This window comes from Protopterus annectens, chromosome 8.part0 (genome assembly GCF_019279795.1).
Source record: "Protopterus annectens isolate FY-2018-M chromosome 8.part0, PAN1.0, whole genome shotgun sequence".
NCBI classification, from domain to species: domain Eukaryota; kingdom Metazoa; phylum Chordata; order Ceratodontiformes; family Protopteridae; genus Protopterus; species Protopterus annectens.
Window position 1 is genome coordinate 850,276,646 of NC_056741.1, and position 25,673 is coordinate 850,302,318.

General features: G+C 46.4%; 1 protein-coding gene across 3 annotated transcripts in view; it reads left to right on the forward strand.

Moving 5' to 3' along the window:
• Positions 1 to 25,673, forward strand: part of XRCC1 (X-ray repair cross complementing 1) — a 1,655,904-nt gene that overhangs the window by 1,419,376 nt on the left and 210,855 nt on the right. For all 3 annotated transcript variants that reach the window (XM_044080346.1, XM_044080348.1, XM_044080347.1), the window contains one exon: positions 9,056 to 9,146. In XM_044080346.1, the coding sequence (XP_043936281.1) occupies positions 9,056 to 9,146 (91 nt within the window). The remainder of the gene's footprint in view (positions 1 to 9,055; positions 9,147 to 25,673) is intronic.

Below are 25,673 nucleotides of genomic sequence, written 5' to 3' on the forward strand. Positions count from 1 at the left end.
GTGTGACTCTCAGCAAGTCACTTAGACAGACAGTGCTCCAGGACAGTTGGTAAATTAGCTAGACTCGTCAATGATCTGCTGGACAGCATGCATTGTTACTGCTTACGAACCTGCAGTATTACAGTAGTGATCTCTATTCTGAACATAGTGCAGCTGTGTAACAACTTACCACAGCAGTAGATGTTGGATACTAACATTATTCCTACAGTTAGACATTCTTCCACCTTTCTTTCCTCATAAAGCTTCTTACAAAAAAAAAAAAAAGAGGATATGTATTATAATGCTATACATTACTAAATTGTCATTAAAAATCAGCAAATTGGGGTAGCTATATGTCTCTGAAGGTCAAAGTTTACCTCTGTCCCTAATTTCTCCCACAGGTAGACTTGCTGGGAATGATCTTCTCTTACACCAAAAAGAACTGAAGATGGTGCTGACTGCTGTCCCCTTACTAGTGCACATCATTTTGATGTTTCCAAACTTGAGAGTAGACTAATACATTCTCCATAAGTCGAATTGCTTGTAAAAGCTAGCTGTTCATAGGTAGGTACTAGGCTATTGGCCCTAGGGCCTATATAAGCCTAGCCAAAGGTACCCTGGCTTTCGCCACCCAAGAAAATTATTTTCCTGTGCCACTGTCGAGCAGAGCCACAGAAGTGGTCCCCGGGGTGAATTTCCTATCTCCCATCCAATCATCAAGATTTTTCTTGAACAGTGCTAATGAGGAGCTTTGTTTGATATAGATAGGTAGTTTGTTCCAGAGTATGGGAAGTCTCTGGGACAGGCATCTATCCCTCCAGCATGTTCTGTTTATTGTGGTGACGAGGTTTAGGTCCCTAGAGCATGTAGCTCATATGGATTGGGATTTCTTTAAGTGGAGCATGTCTAAAAGCTCTGGGTTTGACATAGCTTTGTGTGTTAGGCAGAGATCGCCTCTGAGTAGGCGATATGCAACGGAGTAAAGCTGCAGTTTTTTGAAACGGTCTGCATAGGGCATCTCTTTGAGGCCGGTAATCCTCTTTGTGAGGTATTTCTGTGGCCTTTCCAGTTGTTGTAGATGTCTTGTGAGGTACATACCAAAAGGGGCATTGTACTCTATAATGGGTCTAATGAGTGACGAGTAGAGGGGAACAATGACCTCTTTTTTCCTGGATGAGAAACCTTTTGTGATGAGGTGTGCCACATAGAAGGACTTCCTGACTACTGTGGCGATGTGATTATCAAAGGAGAGGCTACTGTCCACCTGTGTCCCAAGGTCTCTTACCACACTTTCAGTGTTAAGTAGACTACCACCTATGTGGTAGTTCATGGGTACTGAGTTTTTACCAAAAGGAATGACAGTGCACTTTTTGGCATTGAGCTTGAGGCCATGGCTTTGACACCAGGCATCTGTCTCAGCAAGGCCCTTTTGTAGGATGTCCACATCTTTTGGAGTTTTGATTATGGCTCCTGGCTTGCAGTCATCTGCGAACTTCGTTAGCCAAAGACCTTCTGTGTTGGCCTGTACTTCAGAGAAGTAGATACCAAACAGGAGAGGACCCAGGACTGAACCCTGTGGTACTCCACTTGTCACTGGTCTGAAGCTGGATTTGGAGTCTGCTACTTTCACAGTGTGGGTTCTGTCAGTGAGCCAGTTGGCAGCCCATCTTGTGACATAGGGATTTATACCTAGTTTAGTGAGTTTATCTATAATTTCAGAGTGGGGGATGGTGTCAAAAGCCTTGGCGAGATCTAGATAGGCTGTGTGAACCACCTTACCCTCATCTGCGGCTTTGGTGACTGCTTCAAAGAAGTCTGTCAGGTTTAGGAGACATGATCTGCCTTTTACAAACCCGAACTGGGTGGGGTCCTGAGTTTGGAGATTACCAATGTCATTGTTTATAAGTTCCATGATGATACGCTCCATAGCCTTGCAGACCAGGCTCGTTAGGCTAATGGGGCGGTAGTTTCTGGGGTCTGTGGTAGCTCCCCCTTTGTGGAGTGGGATAACTGTCGCTGTGCGCCATTCAGTGGGCACATAGCCTGAGGTGAGGCTATGATTGAACATGGTACTTAGGTGGGGTGCCAGTTCGTTCTGTAGTTCATGTAGAACACAGCCTGGGATGTCGTCCGGTCCCATGGATGCTGTGTTCTTGGCTTTGGATAGTGTGTTTTTTACCTGTGCAGCCGTGATTACAGGAACTTTGCATTCTTCTGGTATAGAGATGGGCCCTTTAGGGGATGACAGAGGGGTAAAGTTAGCACTGAACCTATCTGCCAGGATGTTGGCAATATCCGTTGGTTCTGTATATTTAGTGCCATTGTGCTGTAACTCAGAGCAGATCTGAGTGTTGCCATTGAGATTCTTGACATAGCTATAGAATGCTTTGTGGTTTTCTAGAGTCAGTGGCGATTTTGTTTTCATAACTAGCTTTGGAGGATTTTATGAGGGATCTCAGCTTCTTACTGAAGCTGACCAGGGAGTTTCTCCAATCATGGGATTTTACTCTTTTTTGCAGCAGTTTCTTTCTTCTGTTGTAGAGTTTGTTTATGGCAGGGGACCACCAGATTGGCTTCCTTTTTTTGGAGGATAGCTTCTTGGTTCTGTTAGGGATTGCACGATCCATGCACTCATGTAAGTGCTTATAAAGTGCATTTGTGTAGGATTCAGCAGTCATACCTCTATTGTCCGTCAGTATAGGTGAAGTGAAGTTTGCCACTTCTGTCTTAAGAAGCGTGAAGTTGGCTTTGGAGAAATTTTTTACTGTGGTTTCCCTAATGGGGGGTGGGGGAGGGATGTGGATGTCTAGGGTGATTAGCTTATGGTCGGATCTGACCAACGAGGAATTGACCTTTGGTGTGGAGCACCGGTTGCCCATGTTGGTAATAACCAGGTCTAGGATATTGCTGCCCCTGGTGGGGGTATGTATAAGTTGATCCATGGCATTGGAATTTATGAATTCCAGAAAACGTTGAGCACAAGAGTTGGTACATGAGTAGTTTTCCCAGTTAATGGTAGGGTAGTTGAAATCGCCCATTATTAGGGTGTTAGGTTGTACCCTAATATTTTCCAGTGTATTAAGAAATGAGGAGTGGGACACCTTTTTTCCATCCTATTGCTCCTTCTCCGACCCGCTATCCGGGTTCGGAGCATTCGGAACCGAGCAGCGTTGGAGCCGGGGGTGGGTCGGCGCCGACAGTACTTGGTACTTCGGATCCGACCCTGCCCTCGAGCCTGTCGGATCCGACCTCTCGGAGCCGTGGCCCGAGCTTCGGATCCGAGGGATTCAGTGTGCCTTCGGCTCCGTCCAGGTCGGAGCGCACTGGTCCTTCGGATCCGATGGTCTCGGCGCCAGTTCCGATCCCTTCATCGGATCTGAGTGGGAGCCGACTCTCGGAGCCCAGAGAGAGTGGTTCCCCCTCTGCTTTCGATGTTGTGGAGAGGGCTCTGTTGAGAGCATCCGGACCCCCGGTCCTTGTCTCGGCTCCTCCCTGCACTCACTCTCTGTTGGGCCAGGCTTCCATCACCCGGCCAAAGGGACAGCCTGCTTCAATGTCCCAGATGGTTCCATTGGAACATGATGTTGCTGGCGAGGCCTCCTCGGACAACCCCCCCGAGGAAGTGCCCCGCAAGCATAAGTGCAAGAGGAGGCACGTGGACTCCCCTGAGTCCTTAACTGAGGACACGGACTTGGAGGAAGAGGAAGGCTCCCCAAGATCACCCCCTGAGGATGTCTCCTTTGGAGACATCATGGAGATGCTGAGGATCAGAGGTGGGTGGTCTGCCCCCAAGTCTTCTTCCGACGAGTCCGTGTTTCTGGAGGCATTCGAAGCAGGCCCGTCTACCTCTTGGTTGTCCCCTCCAGCCGACCCCTTGGTGGACCTCATTACCACCAGGGCGTGGAAGGATCCGGACACTGTGGAGCCAATACCAAAACGCCCAGACAGAATACTAAGCCCCCCCTCAGACCGGTCGCACTGGAGCAAGGGCCCCCTCATAGATGCCATGTTGACGGCGGCAGCCACGAAGAGGGAACTAGCTCAAGAGAGCCCCTCAGTCCATCCACTGAGCAAGGAGTCCCGCTCGATGGACCGCTTAGGGAAGCGAGTTTTTAGTTCAGCGACCTTCTCGGTAAGGTCTCTGAACTATATGGCACATGTCATCAGGATGCAGCAGGATCTTATCAAAGAATACGCTGCCTCCCCCCCTGAGTCCATGTCGGCGGAGGACAAGCAATTGTACTCCACCCGAATGGCCACTCTGAGATCAATTTCAAATGCCTCTATGCGGCTATTGTCCCACGCCATCGAGGGAGCCGCTAGGGCTAGCGGAGCAGGCCTAGTCATGAGACGTCAGGCCTGGCTCCGTCATTGTGACTTTGTGGAGCCTTTTAAAGCGTCTTTTGCGAACGCCCCTTTTGATGGTTCTGCCCTGTCCTGTTTGGCAAAACGGTTCGCGAGACTCTTGTCCAGAGCGAGAAAGACGGGAAGACGTTGTCTGCCGTCAGAGTCCGCTTCTCTGCTCCCCAGCGGTCCTTTTTGAAGAACCAAAAGGGTCAGAAGAAGATGTTGTTCCGGAAATCGCAACATTCCAAACCCGCTCCGGACAACCAGTCCTTCCGTGGCAGAGGAGGACAGGGAGGACGCCGCCCCAGGGGCAGAGGGGCTCCGAGAAACTTTGGGTCCAGAGAACCGTTCTCTGAACGGCCCACGCAGCAGCCCTGAAGGGTTGCCCGGCTGCTCCACTCTGGAGGCAGTCGGGGGGCGCTTCTCGGAGCACCTAGCGGCATGGGAGTCCATCACGACAGACCACTGGGTGCTTCGCATTATATCCAGAGGGTACAAAATACCATTACTCCATGTCCCCAAATTCAAGAACCTCCCCGATGTACCACCCGATCCGAGGGAAGCCGCAGACATTCAGCAGCTGCTAAGAAAAAGAGCCATCCAGCCCGTCCCCCAAGACCAGCTCGGATTAGGGTTCTACTCCAGGTTCTTTTTGGTGCCAAAAAAGACGGGGGACTTGAGACCGATTCTAGACCTTTCCCGCTTGAACCTGTCTGTAACCAAGGAAAAATTCCGAATGGTCACTCTTCAATCTATTCTCCCCCTTCTAAGGGAGAACGATTGGATGTGCTCTATAGACCTCAAGGATGCGTACTACCACATTCTAATGGACAGACGATCCAGGAGGTTCCTCCGCTTCTGGCTGGGAGCCAGTCACTACCAGTTCAGGATCCTTCCCTTTGGCCTCACCACAGCCCCCAGGGTGTTCACCAAGGTATTAGCAGTGATTGCGGCCCACCTGAGACTCCAGGGAATACAGGTCTTTCCGTACCTGGACAACTGGCTCCTGACCGCCCCAACAAGGCATCTACTTTGCTCAGCCGGAGATTTCTTTCTCCGCCTAGCCCCACAGTTAGGCATCACCATCAATGCCGACAAATCCCTTCTGGCCCCGACACAAGTCATAGAATTCATAGGAGCCAGAATAGACACCAGAGAGCTACGAGCCTTTCTAACGTCCGAGAGAATTCGGAATTTGCAACTCCATGTGCGGGCTATCCTCCAATCAGAGACCCCACCAGCGGAATTGGTCCTGAGGGCACTGGGCTCCATGGCGGCAGCGATTACGCTCCTTCCATGTGCCCGTCTGAACATGCGGGTACTGCAATGGACCTTTCTAGTGCAGTGGTCCTTTCTGTCCCTTCCTCTTCACCACCCCATTGCTATCAGCAAGGCTTGCAGGAGGGCTCTATTATGGTGGCTCCATGCTTCGGACCTCCATATGGGCCGTCCCTTCTGCACCTCTCGCCACGGTGACCACGGACGCCTCCCGCCTCGGGGGGGGGGGGCATTATTCAGGCAGGACGGTCCAAGGCATGTGGAACGACACAGAGACCTCCCTGCATATCAACGTTCTGGAGATGAGAGCAGTGCTGTACACGTTGCAAGCACTTCAGAATCTCCTCCCCATAGGAACGATTGCAATTCAGTCGGACAACATGTCGGTTGTCTGGTACATCAACAAACAGGGGGGAACCAGATCTTACCCTCTATGCCGCGAAGCCATGAGAGTGTGGGAATGGGCGATCTCCACCAACCGCTTTCTGATTGCAACGCACATTCCGGGGCGGACCAACATTCTAGCGGGCAAACTCAGTTGCACCCTTCTTACGCCGTACGAGTGGTCTCTCAATCCACTAGTAGCGACGCAGATATTCGCAATATGGGGGCAACCCTGCTGTGATCTTTTTGCGTCTCCCTCAAACACCAAATGCGGCAATTTCTTCGCTCTGATTCCCCCTCCAGGGGAAACTCCAAGAGACGCTCTGGTGCATGCTTGGCCACCCGGTCTACTTTATGCCTATCCTCCTCTACCCCTGATGCTGCAACTCTTACAGAAAGCCTCGCGGTTGGGGAGCAGGATGATCCTCATTGCCCCATTCTGGCCTCGGCAAATTTGGTTCCCTTACCTGTGGTCTCACCTAGTGAATCCTCCTTGGATTCTGGATCCCAGTCCGGATCTAATCTCCCATCTGTCGGACTTACCGACCCCAAATCTGGACAATCTGAAACTGACAGCTTGGTTGCTCCAGTTCCACTCCTAGTTAGGACTCCCGGTATCTCTTCACCAGTCAAAGCCATCCTTGTGGCTGCGCATAAGCCCTCCACCAGGAAAGTGTACCGCAGTAAATGGAAACGTTTCTCCATCTGGGCGGAGCATCATGATCTATATCCCTTTACGGCTCCTCTCCCGTCCATATTAGACTTCCTAACCGAACTTTTTCAGGAAGGCGCTAGTTCAACCATCAAAGTGCAATTGGCAGCCATCTCACATTACCATGTGGGACATGATACAAGGCCTTTGATGTCGGCCAAGTTGTGTAAAACCTTTCTCAAAGGCACCTTCTTGCTTAGACCCCCTATAAAAGAAGCCGTACCACCGTGAGATCTTTCACTAGTTCTTCAAGCCTTGACTGCTCCACCTTTTGAACCTGCTGCTTCAGTAGATCTCAAATTCTTGTCCTGGAAAACAGCATTCCTTGTAGCCATCACTTCTGCAAAAAGAGTTTCGGAGCTTCAAGCTCTTTCTGTGAAGCCTCCTTATTTGATCTTTCACCCGGACAGAGTGTACCTCAAGATCAATCCCTCTTTTTTTCCCAAAATAGCATCAGAAACAAATATAAATCAATCCATAAATTTACCGGTTTTCTTCCCTAACTATCAGAATAAAGGAGAGTACAAGCTGCACTCATTAGATGTTCATAGGCAGCTATGCTTTTATACTCATAGAACAGCTGGTCATAGACAATCCGACCAGCTGTTCGTTTCCTTTGCCAAATTTTATTTGGGGAAAGCAATATCAAAAGTATCTCTATCACGCTGGATTTCTCAATGTATCCTATTGGCGTATCAAGCCTCTGGGAGACTCGCACCTGAAGGAGTTCGCGCACATTCCACTCATTCCATCTCTACTTCTGCAGCCTTCAAGTCTAGAGTCCCATTGGGTGATATTTGTTCGGCAGCCACTTGGGCTTCATCTCATACCTTTATTAACCACTACAAACTGGACGTGATTTCTAGAGGGAGAGCATCCTTTGGCTCTGTGGTGCTTCGCAATATCCTTCCATGATGGCCACCCAAGGTTCAGGTAGCTGGGGACTCTGTCCTACAGGTTGCTGACAAATTAACTCCCTACTTCAGATTAAGAAGTTATGTACTCACCATAACGTTCCATCTGAGTAGGTAGCTTCATTTGTCTGCAGCCATCCCCCCCTCCTTCCCCCTGGCCTTCTTCAGATCTATCTTAGTTGGATACCCGTTTTGGGTATATATTGAGGGGCAAACTCGATCTGAGGTCATGGAGGGTTAGCAGGGGATTATGGGTGAGGGGAGGAGCTAGGAGCTCCGATCCATTAGCTTGAAACAAGTTGCCGGCTCGGATCCGATATCGGATCCAAGACCCACAGGTTGCAGACAAATGAAGCTACCTACACAGATGGAACGTTATGGTGAGTACATAACTTCTTATTCTGTATGTACCTGACTAAACATATGTATCAGTTGGAACACCTACAAAGGTTCCCCACCATGATAATCCAGAGTATAAACACATTGTCCTATATGGAGTGCCTTAAAGCCCTATCTCTGTACTTGTTCTTCTACAGGTAACTGGAGAGGCATATATGCCTGGCATACAAGGCATCCTCGGATCCATCTCTTATGGACCTTTTGCACATCAGCAAAAGGAACAGCATGAGAACCACTAGACCCAAGGATTTAAATTTTGCTTGTGATATATATAGGACATGTTGACAAGACAGATGTGTGTGTCAGAGGATCCCCATGCTCTGGAACAGGCTCCCCATTCATGTGAAGCAGAATCCATCCCTAACCCTGTTTATGTGTAGCCTTGACCAGTGGATGGGAAATTGGAAATTTATCCTAGGTCTGGACACCATGTGTCTGGTAGACAGAAGCAGACAGTAACTGTGTCTAACATACCCCCCAATATAACCTTTAGAAACTTCCTAAATAACATACCCCCCATAAGCACCCATGGTACATAGGGAGACTGTTGGGTTGGGTTGCGTTGCTAGGCTTATAAAGGCAATGGTGATCATTAGTCTGTTATATACCTACGAGTCTGTGAACTTATTCAAGGGTTGCTTAAAGTTACAAAGTTAGGTCAGATGGGTCAACATCCACCTTTGGCATGAAACCATAGACTTCATGATTGATACTGCAGCAGTGAACTAGTACTTAAACGTCTTTTGCTATGTTTTTGCGCAGCTGTATTGTTTATGTGGATGCCTTTCACATTTTTCAAATGAATCTTGTATCTGGTCTCTGAAATTGGTTATTAAGTCATAGTATTTGTGAGTATTACTTCATTTAATCTGGCTTTTGTAATATAAATTTTTACAGAACAGCTCTATTACTTGGGTATGTTGCTTCATATATAACCAAGTAGGGATTGTGTGATGCTGCCCAGCTGTGCATTTGTAACAAATAATTTTGTAGATTGACCATGTAATTTACTTGCTGTTTTTTCCCTCAACTAATTTTTCAGATTTCTTTGAGGGGAAGCACTTTTTCCTATATGGTGATTTCTCCAATAATGAAAGGAGATTGCTAATTCGATATATAACTGCCTTCAATGGGTAAGAGTTTTATGATTTTTTTATCTTTACATACTACTGTTCTTAAATGATGCAGGACTGTCTTTAGCTCCTGGTACATCCCAGACTTCCCTCAGTGGTAGTTGGGCATATACTGAATATCATTGTCAATAACTGGCTGATAAGTTAAAGGCAGGCAGCATTTTGTTTACACTGCAGAATTTTGGCTCCTAGGTTGTTCAGATTATTTAAACCTGCCTGTTTCATTCTCATACATCTGACTTTGATTACTCTTTGCATGCATCTGTAGAGTGTGGTTATTTGCTCTGGGCAGTACAGGAGTGTTTGCTGTGATGCCTTATGAATAGCTACAATCACCATACATAAGATTAGAATTGCTTGGGAATACTCGGTCAGAAGACCACTCAGGACGCTGACTGCATGAGAAAGAATGGTAAGAACTGAGCACATATAGGATATACTCCAATTTTTGTACATTTATTTACATGGAAGCGATGAGATAAGGCACAAAGTGGACATGATCGTACAAAGTGGACCTTGAGGAGAGCCTGCAGCCCTCTGGAAAAACAAATGGTTTGTGAATCTTTAATGTTCCTGCCATAGGGTCAGTCATTTTATTCTTTTGTACATCCCTGTAGTCACTCGTCTTGCTTCACAAGTAAAGATGAACAGCTGGGGTAGTTCGTTTATATGCTTTATTATGTAGAGACACATCAAGTTGCATAGCAGTACTACAAAATACAAACAAACTGATTAACAGACTACACAGACATGCATGCTTACATCTCAGTAGCTAACTACAAAATGGCAGTTAGGCTCGCACATGTGCAAGCTCCTAGAAATATTCTTAAAGGTATACATACATATTGATCTACACCTGTTATCTGCTGTTTAATTACCTAGCTGTTTAGTATCAGGAATACAGCTATGGCCATAAAACTAGAGAGGTACTTTTAATCTGCAGTTCTGAATACTGTGACACACTTATTATGAATATCTGTCATTTGAAGGCTACTGTTGTTTATCTTCGTAGTTCATTTGCTAACATCAGTCTTGCAAATAGTATGTTATCATTTTGGTTATTTTTTGTCTTTTTATTGTTAATTTCATAGGCACAGTTATTGTTGAGGGATGTGTGAAATTAGGTCTCTAATTTGGGAATTGGTAGCCGTTTTCATCTTGCTGAGTTTTGTATTTAATTTTTTAGTTCATGTTTTCACACATGCCTTTCCAGCTGCTCTTGTTTCTTACTTTGCATGTTTTATAAATTGTGTATTCAGCTTTTTAGTTGTAGCATCACACTTTTTTTAGCGTATTGCACCTTTAACAATACATTTTTATACTGCCTTTTAACACTTTGGCTTTTACTAGCTTATATTATGTTGCTTATCATGTGGCTTGTTAACTTAAGATTCATCTGAAGTCAATGTCAGTTCTCTGTCCTGGTTTTTTTGACAGTTGGCCATTCCTAAGAGACCCTGTCTGCATTTTTACACATAGCCAGTACGGAGAGTAGAAACTGCACACTCTACTAACTTATGTTTGGTCTCTTGTAAGTTAGACTGTTCTCCAGGCTTTGATCATTGGCAGTATTTGAAATCCTTCATTTGGTATCCTTTGCTCGTCACTTTTCACATTGCTTATTCTAATTTTTTTATGATTATGTATCTTTCTCATGATGCACTTAGAGAAGCTTGTCAAAATGTGCTTTCAGATGTAAAGACATCCAGTAAAGACTACCATCTCAGTTGTTGTTCATAGATTAGTACTAGGCTAACTGCCCCTGTAGACCTTTTTAAGCCTAGCCAATTACTCCATGTGAGAATCAAATTCTGCACCTTGAGTTTATAAGGTAAACGCCTTAACCATTATTTCAACCTGTCTCACAGCATGCCAGCCTTTGTTTCTTATGATTAAGGGACAATCTCATTTTTGTAGCTGCAAACATTGAGCCATTTTTGAGAAGAAAACTTTGGCTAGAAGGGCAAAATATGTACATTTTTTAAAGCAGGGCAATAGACTGTTAACATTGACTCTTCTTTTCCCTTCCACTCTTCCTTCTGTTTATTTTCTTGCATTAAAAAGTACATTCTGTCTGTCCAAAACATTAAAACAGTCATGGAGAGTATTCTCTGTCTGTCCAAAACATTAACAGTCATGGAGAGTATTCTACATATAAAATTTAAAAAAGAAAAAAAAGAAAATGTTGAAGGCTTCCTTAGGTGTTCTACGATGGCAGGTAACAATGACAACAATTCCAAACCTGACATGCTGAGTGAAAATATTCCTCCACCTGTTGTTGTGTTCAGACTAATTCATCTGCTATTCAAAAGAGTAGCCACTTGATGCCTCCTGCTCCTCCCTACCATCCCGCTGCTTCATTAAGTGGTTACTGTGATGCCTGAAGAAAGTTCTTTCATTATTGTTGAAAGGCATCTTTCCATCATGAGGAACACTCTTCAGACTGTCAATATGAGAGACATGTTTTCTTCACCTATAATTTAATCTCATGAAGCTGTCCAGGTCTCTGTCACTCCTGTTTGATTTCAGTCTCCTACTGTTTTATACAGATTTTTTAAGATCTAGACACTGGTGAAGCAGATGTCATATTGTGCATCAAGTTTTTAGCGGCAGATATTCGGTACTCTAGTACCTGATAACAGGGCATCTAGGGGACTTTTGCCCTTTAATTCCTGTGGGGTTTTTTGCTTCTTGATTATGCAGGATTTACACAAGCATATTTTAAACTGATGCAGCAAGCATTCCAGAGTGTAGCAAACACTAAGTCCTCAGTTAAAAAAAGAAACTAAAGCTCTTTCTGTTACTCTTCCTTATCGAAATCTGATGGGGCTGAAGATGAGGAATCCTTATTACATTTTGACTAAATTGGAGCTTTCCAATAACTCTTGACATGGATTCCAGAGATGACAACATCCTGTTTTCTGGATTTCTCCACCCAACCCCATAGGACCCTCAAGACTCCTACAGGATTTGGGTCATCCAGCTTTGTTTGCTACAAGTTGGAAAGCAGTGACAAAAACAAATGAATACTTCAGATTGTATCCAAAGGACACAGGTTGCAGTTCCTGTTTATCCCCAAATTTCAGGGCATGCCCTGATACCCAGAGAGTTACACCTTGTTTAGCACTTTTTGGCAGGATTACTACAGCAGGTAACTACATAGAGTCTCAGGGAAAGAAGGCTTTTGGTTTCAGGTCCTGGACTTATTTATGACATTTTCAGTGTGTAACCAGGATAGACAGGATACAGTGCAGAGGCAATCCTGGCGATTGGAAGATACCCCATTGGAGTCAGCACTGACACTGGCTCCACCCACTTCGTCACGTCAGTCCTATGGTTTAGCCAAGGGGCAGAAAGCCTGCATAGAGACAAAACAAAATCTGACATGGATTCCTCCTCTTCCCATTTGAATGACACCTTCCTCTGTGTGCCAAGGAGTGCAAGCAAGAGGAAGCTTTGTCCTAACTTGAATACAGGATTAAATGAGGGGGGCTTCTAACTAGAATACAGAATTGAATGAGGGGGGCCTCCCCATATTACCCTCCTGATGACCTCAGATTTGGTGAGACTTCTGAGCTTATGCATCATAGGGGGGTGGTTCACTTACTGAGCCAGTTTCTCTGAAGAAGACATCAGGTGTGAAGCTTCCTGCTTTGCCATATAACTTCTTGGATGGTCTCTCCTGCGTTCAACATGGTTTCTCTGATCTTGCAGAGGGATTGTGAATAGCCTGTTATGATGTAACCCATTCTATTGAGACTGGGCAAGATTTTACAACCTCCCAAGGATCAGCAATGTTAAAATTTGGTGCCCTTTGCTGATCACCATTGTGGTAGCTACAGCCCTTATGAAGTTAGCCCTCTGATGAGTTCCTAGTGGTCCATCCTCCTTTCAAAGACTCTCAAGCTTTCAGTGTGTTTGACAAGTGCATTTGCAAATCAGGCATCTTTACGATTAGGGACAGTAACTACTTGATGCACATAATAAGGTTCTTTAGAATGTCCTACTGTACAAGATTATAGAAAAGCTGAGTTTACTCCTTGAGAAACTGTAAAGCAGACAGCTTTGTGAGGTGTCAGCTTGTCATATTATTTCTATCCTCTCCCTCTGACTTTTGTAGAATGCTGTGAATGTTGCAGCATGTGTCACAGAGTCAGTTATCACTATTAGATTCCACACTTGGCTCTAGCATTGCTTATTTGTGGACAACTTCAAAGCATTTTTTACTAATGGATCCAGTGGCACCTCATCATTGTTTGGGCCACAAGTAAAATAAAAGCTGCAGCAGAGTGAACAAAGGGAAAGGCACATGATGATAATCCATAACTGGCCAGCTTTCCAAAGCTCAGACTTCCTTCCCTGTGTCTAGCTGTGACAGCTGATTGGCTGAGCATATCCTGAGAGGGCAGCCTTCAGCTGTGACAGGAATCAAGTGTACAGTCTTTTTCTGCCACTGGCAGAAGAAAGTCCACTGACTCTTCACAGGAGTCAGTGCAGATTTTTCTGGCTTACTGCTGAGAGAACCCCATTTGGGGAATCCCTTCCTCTCTTTTTTTTTAGATTTATTATTCTCTTTCTATTTTTATGTTTATTTAAAATATTTAATCTGATATTGTCAATTTTTCGTCTCATTCTCACATATGGGGGTTCTGAATATGATCTCTCGAATCCAACTGGGGCATTAGCAAGCTTGTGGCAATCAGAAAGCTCTTGGATACCTCCATTTACCCACAATGCATCTCTCCCCCCATTACCCCAGATCTCGTTTGCACTTTGCGAAGACATGGTCCAATCAGCTAGCTGTTGGTGTCAGGTCGTATATTTATAAATCGTTTTCTTTAATAATCTCTATTTTCTCATTTTTTTTAGTGTAAATTGCCTCTCTTTCTCCCCCCCCCCCCCTTGTAGCTTAGAACCCATTCTTACAAGTAACTGCTTTTTTATTTAGGTTACTTTCTCTTCTCCCTTTCTTTCCCACCAGTAACTGTGTTTTTATGGGTTACTTCCCTTTCCCCTTACCATTTAGTTAACTCTTGAACTACTATTGTTAGTGGTTTTCCCTTCACTATTTTCCAAAAAAAAAGAAAAAAAAAAACATCTTTCTGCTGTCCTTTTTTCGTGTGTGTGTGTGTCTGTGCGCCTTCTGCCGTTATGGAGGAGAAACAAGAGCAAACGTCCAGTTTCCAAACATGTTCGAAGCGTGGGCATAACATTCCAGTTAGCAACTCGCACTCTCTCAGTGTATACCGCCTTGGGTCCCCTCACTTACAAAAGGATTGTGCTATATGCCATTCTTTTAATCATAGAGCTTTAGTTGAACATCAAAACAAGCTCATTTAATGGGGTATTTTGCCTTCAGCTTTGGGAGAGGCTATTTCTGGAGTTAAAAAGAAATCTGGTTCGGCCTCTTAAAATGAAATCAGCTCATTCAAGCCCAGCTTCGTATTTGTCCTCTAGATCTTTGGACAAAGCTAAGAAAAGACCCTCTTTAGCGCCGACAGATGTTTTGGAGCCGAAGCCAAAAATTTTGAAATCATCTAGTTCTGATGAGTCTGTGATCCAATCGGAGACTTCAGCTCCAACCTCTTTTTTGTTGGATCTGACTTCTTTGGCTCTGATCCTATTTGATAAGGATGGCTTAGATCCATTGATGTCGGATCTGACATCCAGCCCTTTCAAGCTGATTTTGCCATTACCAAGGACTCGGTAATCTCCATCTTGTGACCAGTTTAATCGAGGGTACCATCTCCCTTTCTATCAAGACTGCGATCCCTTTCACCCTCGTCATCCCATTCGACCAGAAGCCTAACTGAAGAAGATGTGGAACGGATGGTGCAGAAGATTTTGTGGGGGCAGGGTATCACTAAATCCCCCTTGACCTTTAAGGTTTCAGGCCAGTCCAAACCATCAACTCCCCCTCATACCCTTTCTCTGACTTCAGGGCATGCTTCGGAGTTGTCAGATCTGATACACCCAGTCCCTTTCAGCTGTGCCCGAAGATGCCCCTTTCCTCGGATCAGACTTTCACTTGGAGCACATCGGCATTTTTGGAGCCAGAGAGTTCTCTGAGCCATAGCGAACCTCACGAGCCTCGTGTGCACTCTATTCCCAAGTCTTCGGAGCAGCCGATGCCCCTCGAGGCTTCCAAGAAAGTGAGCTACCCCCAGCTTCAACTCCAGGCAAGCTGTCTTCTGGACTAGAGAAGACTCTATCCCAGAAACATGATTTGTCGGAGCTGGAGTCCTCGTCCATTCAGGAGCAGTCAACTTTTGGGGCCTCGGAGAGGGCTATAGCTGCCACTGCACCTAAGAAGTCACCTGCCCCCTCAGATCCGCTATCCCAACAAGATACCTTGCCTGCCTCTTCTCATCTCTGGGTTCCACAGGGACTGCGGGACCACAGGCGCCAGGACACCCATTTGGGTACCCCCGACTCTTCTGATATTTACTCAGATTACCCCACTGAAGAGGTCTCTAGGAAAAGATTATGCAAGAGGAAGGATTTGGACTCCACAGAGAAGTCAGCCACTAAAGACACTGACCTCGATGCGGGTGAAGGATCCCCATGGTTACCTTCTGAGAGATTCTGAAGCAGAGGGGTGGCTGACAGTCCAGCAATCCTTCACCTAAGGAGTCGGTGTACGTGGCTGTTTTTGGTTCTCACCCATCTACCTCCTGGGTGACGCCACCCACCAATGAGCTCATAGGTTTGATCTCACAGTGGGCGTGGGAGACCCCAGACTTCATCAAGGCTGTTCCCCGGAGATCAAATAAAATTATCGTATAAGGCTTTCTGGGCAAAAGGGGTTGTAGTCATTGCCATGGCCATGATGGCAACAACCAAGAAGGAACTCTCCAAGGAGAGTTCAACTATCCATCCTACTAATAGGGATTCCAGGACAATGGATAGATGTGGGAAGTGTGTCTTCTCATCCGTGACCTTTGCCTTGCAGTCGCTGAATTACTTTTCACATTTTAACAGATTGCAAAGGGATCTGATCAAGGAGCTCTCAGATGCCCTTGAAGGAGCAGTAGCTGAGAGAGCTAAAGAGAAAGTAGCTTCCCAGTTAGCCAGCATACAGTTGGTAGCCAAGTTGCCAATGAGGCTCATAGCACGTCAGCAAAAGGAGCGAGCAGAGTGGTGGGTTCCGGCATCTATGTGAGGAGGCATGCCTGGATGCGCCTTTGCGATTTTGCAGAACCTTTTAAGTCTTTGTTCAGCAATGCCCTGTTGGATGGCACATCCCTTTTTAGTCCCAAAGTCAAAGATACTCTCTCCAGGTGTAAGAAAGAAGGTAAGACCCTATCTTACCCTGAGCATATGTTTTTCTGCTCCTCAGAGAGGCAGCAGAAAAATGTTATTCAAAAGGTTTCAAGGGTTCTACCAAGACACACATGGAGAGTTTTCCTCCAGAGGCAGGGAGGGGAAACAATACTGGAAGACGTCGCCATTGTGGCAGAGGAGGTCCACAAAACCAAGGTTCCCAGGAATCTTTCTTCAGGAAGCATTTTGTGCTCCTAAAAGGAAGCCCGATTGTTTCCCTCTGGAGGCAGTCGGGGGTCAACTATCCCTGCACTGGAGAGCCTGGCAAAAAATAACTTCCAATGTGTGGTTGCAGAGGATACTATCCAGGGGGTTGCTAAATTCCTTTTTCTCAACAACCCCCTCCAGTCAAAAAAATCCCAGATGTTCCACCCAGTCAAAGGGATCATGCAGCCACTCAAATTCAGAAACTTATAGAAAAAAGAGTCATCCAAGAGGTCCCCTGAGATCAGAGAGGGTTTGGAACTTACTCAAGGTTCTTTTTGATACCAAAGAACACAGGGGACTGGAGACCAATCTTGGAACATGTCATTTCGACATTGCAAGTTCCAAATGGATACAGTGCAGTCCATATTTGCTTTTCTGGAACAGGATGATTGGATGTGCACTATAGATCTTCAGGATGCGCACTACCACATGAAATGGACTGACACTCCAGAGGTTACCTACGCTTCCGTCTGGAAGCCAGTCATTACCAGTTCAGAGCACTGCCCTTTGGTCTCACTACCTCCCAAAGAGTGTTCACCAAATGCATGGCAGTGCTTGCGGCTCATCTGAGATGACAAGGATTCCGGGTGTTTCCTTATTTAGATGACTGGCTCATTTCCACCCCAACCAGACATCTACTTGTTCATGCAAGAGACTCTGTTCTTCAACTTTGTTCAGAACTTGGCATAACCATAAATTACCAAAAGTATCACCTAGAACCCACTTAAACATTAGATGTTAAGTTGTCTATCTCGCCTTCATTCTTGCTGGATGGGTTCGGAGCCGACCTCGGCTCCGACTCGGCCACTCTAAAAGCTCGAGAGTTGGTTCCATCGGCTCGAGGCTCCCCTTATATCCCACAATGCTAGGCGTGAGTTACCTCAGATCTCGTTTGCCGCTACAGCGATCGAGGTGTTTGGTTTCTACCGGCTTCTAGGTGAGTTATTGTAGAGTAATTTTTAGTCTACTTAAACCCCTTTAGTTTAATTCTTAATAGTTATTTCCCTTAGCTTAGTGGATTTTGCCCCCTTTTTTTTTCTTCTATTATCCCCTTTTCCACAAAGAACTTATAAGTTCTTCCCTCGGGCCTTCGGGCCTTTTTCCATCCCCTAGTGGTGTGTGTGTGATTTTGTCAGGAATTTAAAACTTGTGATAGTGAGTTTTAATTTTTGAGTTAAACTTATATAGGGTGTAATCAGTGTGTTTGTCTGTGTGTGTGGTTACACTTTCTTCAATAATGTCTAAAGACTCAAAGGTCTCAGGCTTCAAGAAGTGTGACTCGTGCTGTCAGAAAATGTCTCTGACAGACGGTCACACTTCTTGTGTATACTGCCTGGGACCTTTACACCTGCAGGACTCTTGTGCTGTATGCCATGGCTTCAGCCCCAGAGTCCTGCAGGAAAGAAAAAATAAACTTATTTTGAGAGGTTTACTCAAGCCTGAGGGTTCCCTTACTGTTCCTTCGGGAAAACCCTCCAAGGCTTCTAGGTCCTCGGCTCCAGCTTCTGAGCCGAGGCCTAAGGCTTCGAAACCTCTGTCTACATCGGCTCTGGCTGGAGCCGATGAGTCTCAGACTGAAGTTACTGTGGTTTCCTCGGCTCCGGCTGGAGCCGAGGTATTGGAAATTCTTGTGTCGGTTCCGACTAGACCTTCGGAACCGACATCTAGAAAGAGGTCCAGGTCACCGTCCCTTGGCTCCGTTCATTCGGCTCCAGCATCTCCCTTGCTGTCTGAACGGAGCCATAGATCTCACTCCTCTAGGTCATCGAGGCTTTCGGACCATGACCTTCAGAGGGTAGTGAGTCGACTTCTTAAGTCCGAGGCACTGGCCCAAATGCTTCAGAGCCCGACTCATCAGTCGATGCCTGACCCTGTCCCTCATTATGTTCCTCCTCCGACTCCTTTGAGCTCGGAGCCGGGCGTGAACCGAGACTGTGGTAGCGTCGGAGCCGATACAAATGTCTTCGGCCCGCTGCCGGCTCCGATTTCTTCCTTAGAAGAATCTCGGCGCCGGACTTCCCTCGTCGCTCGAGGGGTGAGTGGCATCAGACCCTTGTCCGACCCCGCCTCCCTCTCGGAGCTTCGGGCGCTGGTGAGTTCGGCTCCGACATCGGCCTCGAACCATCACTGTCGGTGCCGAGGGAGGTTTTAGCTTTTCGGAGCGGGGACCTCTGGCTCTGCCTGACAGGGGTGCGTTCGAGGTCATGCGGAGTGTGTTGGAACCTGGTTCAACTCCACAGTCGGCTCCGTCCGCCTCCCTCTTCGGTGCCTCAGGTCAAGTCGACTCACTCCCTCATCCCAGACCGCACAGAGCCACCTCCTCAGGAATCCCCTGTGGGATCTCATCCTCTTCGAGGCCTCTCCTGAATTGGCAGAAGAGCCCCTCGAAGAGAAAGTGTAAGAGGAAACACATAGACTCACCTGAGTCCGTCACCTCTGACACAGATTTAGAGGATTCCAAGGGTTCCCCCCGTTCCCCTTCTGAAGATGTCTCATTTGCAGACATTCTAGAAATCCTCAAACAGAGGGGAAATTGGCCAGCCCTCAACCCTTCGGAGGATGAATCTGTGTACCTTGAGGCGTTTGGCTCTCGCCCTTCCACCTCCTGAGTGTCTCCCCCCTTTGACCCCCTCATGCAGGTGGTAGCAAAAAAGGCATGGACGGCTCCTGACTCAGTGGACCCCACTCCCAGGAGACCCTCAAAATTTATCACGGCACCAGCGGATAAACAATTTCTGACCAAGGGAGTTTCTGTGGATGCTGTGGTGGTTGCTGCTGCCACTAAGAAGGAACTAGCTGATCCTTCAGTGCCTGTCCATCCACCTAACAAGGAATCTAGGTCTATAGACAGGTACGGGAAGCGGATGTTCTCATCAGCGACCTTTGCAATGCGTTCGCTGAACTACCTATGCCATTTTACTCGTCTTCAAAGAGACTTGATCAAAGAAGCGAGTGACATGTTGAAGGATCCTACAGCTGCGGGTTTTCAGGACAAGATGAACACTCAGCTGGCTACCCTGAACTCCATAGCTAACTCCTCCATGCGCCTCCTTTCGTATGCGGCTGATGGAGCGAGCAGGGCCGCAGGGACAGGTGTAGCCTTGCGCAGGCATGCCTGGATGCGGCTATGCAATTTTGCGGACCCCTTTAAAACGTCTTTCACTAATTCCCCGTTTGATGGGTCATCTCTTTTTGGTCCTCAAGTGAAAGAAACCTTGACTAGGTGCGAGACGGATGGCAAGACTCTTTCTGCCGTCAGAGTCAGTTTTTCTACTCCTTCTAGGCCTTACCCCAAAGGCCAGAAAAGTGGGAAAATGTGGTTCCGCAAGCAATCTCAAGGGACTTCGCCTGACGCACAGAGTCGGTTCCCCGGCAGAGGGGGGAACAACAATGGTAGACGTCGCCCTAGAGGCAGGGGGGGTCCGCAGAACCAGGGCAATCGAGAAACTTTCTCCGATAAGCCCTTTCAGCATCCCTGAGGTGTTGCCCGACTGTCCACCTTCGGAGGCAGTCGGGGGAAGATTGTCACTGTACCCAGAAGCCTGGCTATCCCTAACTCGAGACAAGTGGGTACAGTCCATCATTTCCGAAGGCTATTCCATTCCCTTCGTTTGCATTCCAAACCGATCAAAAATCCCTTCCAGATGTTCCACCCGCTCAAAGGGATCTTGCAGCTTTGGAAATTTCAAAGCTGCTTGCAAAAGAGCAATTCAGCCAGTTCCAGCAGACCAGCAAGGATCCGGAATCTACTCCAGGTTCTTTTTAGTTCCAAAAACAGGGGACTGGAGACCAATTTTGGATCTCAGTATCTTGAACAAGTCAGTCAAGAAAACACGATTTCGGATGGTCACGCTACAGTCCATCCTTCCCTATTGGGAAGAAAAACTGGATGTGCTCTATAGACCTTCAGGATGCGTACTATCATATAAAATGAACAGACGCCCAGAAGATTTCTCCGCTTCAGGCTGGGAACCAGTCATTTTCAATTCAGAGCCCTGCCCTTTGGACTCACCACTGCCCCCTCGGTGTTTACCAAATGCATGGCAGTGGTAGCCTCTCACCTGAGACGTCAGGGATTCCAGGTGTTTCCATATTTGGACGACTGGCTCCTCACAGCTCCCGCCAAGCATCTTCTTCTAAGGGCCAGGGACTACACCTTTCGCATTTGTCAAAACTTAGGCATTTCAATAAATTGCGAAAAGTCTGTTTTGTCGCCTTGTCGTGTTATTACCTTCATAGGCGCAATTCTAGACACAGTCAACATGTCTGCGAGGTTAACAGATCAGAGAATAACAGACATACACAAACTGGTCTCGCTCCTCTTCAGCAGCAACAGAGTCAAAGCCAGGTTAGTTCTGAAAGTATTGGGGATTATGGCGGCTGCCATACCTCTGCTTCCATTAGCCAGATTCCACATGAGAATCCTTCAATGGATGCTCTTCACACAATGGTCATACCAGCAACTTCCGATGTCCCACACCATTTTGATTACGCAAACATGCAGGAATCATCTTCTGTGGTGGATGTCTTCCCTCAGCTCTTCTTGGGAAGACCCTTTGTTCCTCCCTCCGGTTGCTACTCTGACAACGGACGCCTCCCTGATCGGGTGGGGGGGGCATTATCAGGGCAGAACTGTCCAGGGCACATGGCAACCAGACGAATGCCACTTGCACATAAATGTTCTAGAGATGAGAGCAGTGCTTTTAGCGTTGCAAGCCCTTCAAGACTCTCTTCCCTTGGGAACGATAGCAATCCAGACGGACAATATGTCTGTAGTGTGGTATATCAACAAACAAGGCGGAACCAGGTCCTACCCCCTGTGTCGAGAAGCACTCAGACTGTGGCAATGGGCGATTTCTTCTCAGCGGTTTCTGATAGCAACGAACATCCCCGGGAAGTCCAATCAAATCACGGACAAGTTGAGCAGAGCTATCCTCATGCCTCACGAGTGGTCTCTGAAAGACTCTGTTGTGAGAGAAATTTTTCTCAAGTGGGGTCAGCCTTGCTGCGACCTTTTTGCTACTCCCCAAAACAGCAAGTGCAGAGATTTTTTCACCCTATTCCCTTTACCAGGCCAGCCCAGCAGAGACGCTCTAGTCCAAGTTTGGCCCCGGGGACTTCTGTATGCATTTCCTCCCTTCCCACTTATCTCTCAAGTGATACAGAAAGCTATCGCTCAGAAGGCCTCGTTGATCCTCATTGCTCCTTACTGGCCTCGACAGGTTTGGTTCCCCTTTCTACATCACTTTCTGTTGGAGCGACCTTGGCATCTGGACCCAGTTCCAGATCTTTTGATCCATCAGTCGGGTCAGTTTCATCGCTCCCTTCCCTCTCTGAACCTCACTGCTTGGTTCCTCCAATTCCAACCTTAGCCAGGCTTCCTCAAATATCTCACTCTGTTCGAGATATTTTGATAGCGTCCCATAAATCTTCCACTCGAAAGATTTATTTGAGTAAGTGGAAACGTTTCGCCTATTGGGCTCAAGGAAGGGACATAGATCCTTTCACTGCCTCCATCCAAATGGTCCTTGACTTTCTAGCTGAACTCTTCCATGCAGGTTCATCTCCTTCTACTCTTAAAGTTCAATTGGCAGCTATTTCTAACTTTCATGTGGGCATACAAGAGTCTGCCATAATGTCCCACAAGCTTTGCAAAGCCTTTTTGAAGGGAGTTTTTCTACTCAGACCTCCTATAAGAAATCCTCCTCCTCCTTGGGACTTAAATTTAGTTCTTAGTTCTTTGATTCTTCCCCCTTTCGAACCTGCAGCCTCCTGTTCTTTAAAATTGCTATCATGGAAGTCTCTCTTTCTGGTAGCTATTACTTCAGCTAGAAGAGTTTCAGAACTTCATGCACTCAGCTGTCGACCTCCTTATCTATTGTTCCACAAGGACAGGGTATCCTTACGAACCAACCCGTCCTTTTTGCCTAAGATAGCTTCGGCGTCTAACCTAAATCAAAGCATTGACCTCCCTGTGTTTTTTCCAGAATATTCTAACAGGTCTGAACAAAAATTGCATTGGCTAGATGTTCATCGTCAATTAAGGTACTATTTGGATAGAACCAAACAGTTCAGAAAATCTGACCAGTTGTTTGTCTCTTATGCAGAAGGCAGAAAGGGACTTTCAGTTTCAAAGGTATCATTATCTAGATGGCTAACATCTCTGATTTCCCTTATTTATGAAATTAGACAACAAAAGCTGCCTAACAAACCTAAAGCCCATTCCACCAGAGCTTTGGCTACTTCTATAGCCTTCCAAGACAGACTGCCTATTGACACCATTTGTGCAGCGGCTACTTGGGCTACTCCTCACACTTTCATTTCTCATTATAAGTTGGATTTAGCTTCTAGGCATAGAGCTAACTTTGGTTCCACTGTCCTCAAGAGTCTGTTCCGTTAGGCCACCCGGGACAAGGTGCTAGGGACGCGGTCCCATCCAGCAAGAATGAAGGTGAGATAGACAACTTAACATATAGAAGTTATGTTCTTACCATAACGTTCCATGTTCGTTGTCTTCTTCTCGCCTTCTTCTTGCGTCCCACCCTCCTTCCCCCTGGCCTGGACAGACCTAGAGGAGTTTTGATTGTGACCTCTCTTTCTACCACCTCTTTACTTTAGGTATATGCTCTGCTGTGCATATTTTCCTGGATAAGGATGTAGGTCACCCTTCTCTTCACCCTTGTTTATAGAGGTGGACTTTGTTTCTAGTTATTCTGCTACTATTATAGGCTGGGCCTAGCTTACAAACGAGATCTGAGGTAACTCACGCCTAGCATTGTGGGATATAAGGGGAGCCTCGAGCCGGTGGAACCAACTCTCGAGCTTTTAGAGTGGCGAGTCGGGCGAGGTCGGCTCCGAACCCATCCAGCAAGAAGAAGGCGAGAAGAAGACAACTAACATGGAACGTTATGGTAAGAACATAACTTCTATATTTCATAGAAGCATTGTTGGACACCAATCATCTGATTGCCAGACTTCCTCCTTCCATAATCTTAGCAATCAGTTGACAAACTTCAAGGATAATCAGAAACAAGAAGGTGGTGGCACGTCATGTTCTACAGGCCTTAGGATCTATGGCCACAGTGATTGTGTTAGTCCCTCTTGCCAGGTATCACATACAAATTCTGCAATGGATTCTAACTTCTCAATGGTCAATAATACAGCAACCAGTGTCTCATCAGATTCTTATAATGAACATATGCAAAAAGGATCTCTCATGGTGGATTCGTTCAGAACAGGTGATTCAAGGTCAACTGTATGTTCCCCCTCAACCACAGGCTATGGTGACCCCAGATGCTTCCCAGATGGGGTGGGGGGCATTATCTGGGGAAAACTGTCCAAGATACCTGGTCAATAGACAAGGCCAGGCTCCACATAAACATCCTGGAGATGAGGGCTGTGCTTGCTCTTCCTCTGGGGACGGTAGTGAATCAGTCAGACAACATGTCAGTAGTATGGTACATAAACAAGGAGAGACCAGATTGTACCGTTTATGCTAAGAAGCGCTCAGGGTGTGGCAATGGGTGATCTCATACAACTGCTTTCTGATAGTAACACATATTCTGGGAAGGTCCAACGTCATAGTGGACAAGTTGAGCAGAGCCATCCTTATTCCTCACGAGTGGTCCATCAACCAGAACGTAGTGGAGAACATTTTCAACACATGGGCCAGCCTTGCTGTGATCTTTTTGCCTCTCCTCTAAACAATAAATGCAGCAGCTACGTCACCCTAATTCTCCCACTGAGGCAGTCCTCTATGGATGCTTTAGTACACGATTGGCCTCCCAGACTGTGTATACCTTTACCCCTTTTCTTTTGGTTCCCAAATTCCTTCAGAAAGCTAGCAGGTTGAAGAAAACAGTAATCCTCATTGCCCTGTATTGGCCTCAGCAAATCTGGTTTCCCTTTCTCTCGGCTCATCTGTGAAAGAAGTCCTGAATTCTGGAACCCTTTCTGGACCTACTGTCACACCCGACAGGAATGCTTCATCCCAGCCTTCACAACCTCAAGCTGACAGCTTGGTTCCTCCAGTTTCGTTGATTGCCAGGCAACCTATGCTTTACCCCGCGGCCCGTCATATTTTAATATCCTCCCATAAATCATCCACGCATAAACTATATAAGAGCAAATGGAAGAGATTTGTATTCTGGGCACAACAACAAAATATGGATCCCATCTCAGCTCCCATTCACTTCATTCTGGAATTTTTGGCTCACCTTTTCAGTAACAGAGCTGCAGCTTCTACTATTAAGGTTAAGTTAGCAGCCATTTCAGATAGACAACTTATCTTTAATTTCCCACAAACTTTGCAAAGCCTTCTTAAAAGGGACCATGTTGTTAACCCCCCCCCCCAACAAGGTTCATAGGTGTGTACTAGGCTAATGGCCCTGGGACCTTTACAAGCCTAGCTATAGGAGTACCCTGGCATAGTGCCACCCGATCTTAGTTCCCAGTGCCTCTGTCGAGTAGAGCCACTGGTGTTATCCCCGGGGTGAATTTTCTGTTTCCCATCCACTCATCAAGATTTCTCTTGAAGTCAGCGAGGTGCTTTATTTACTTGACATGTATGCGAAGTCTGTTCCATAACATGAGTAGTGTCTAGGATATGAACCTGTCCCTCCCGCATGTAATTGTGGTAATAAGGTTAAGGTCTCTGGAGCATGTGGTGCAGAGGGATTGGGATTTCTTTAGATTAGAACTGGGATCCCTCTCCTCCTTCGGATTAAAATATGGTTCTATGCCTGATTGTTCAACCACCCTTCGAACCTGCAGCACCTCGTGATATTAAGTTCCTTTCATGGAAAACTCTTTTTCTGGTGACTATCACTTTGGCTAGATGCATATCAGAAATTCAGACACTATCTTTCCAGCCTCCTTATTTAGTATTTCATAAAGACAGTCTCTCTCTGCGAACCAACCCCTCTTTCTTGCCCAAAGTTGTTTCTCAAACAGATATTAATCAGACTATACATTTGCCTGTTTTCTTCCCTGATTTTA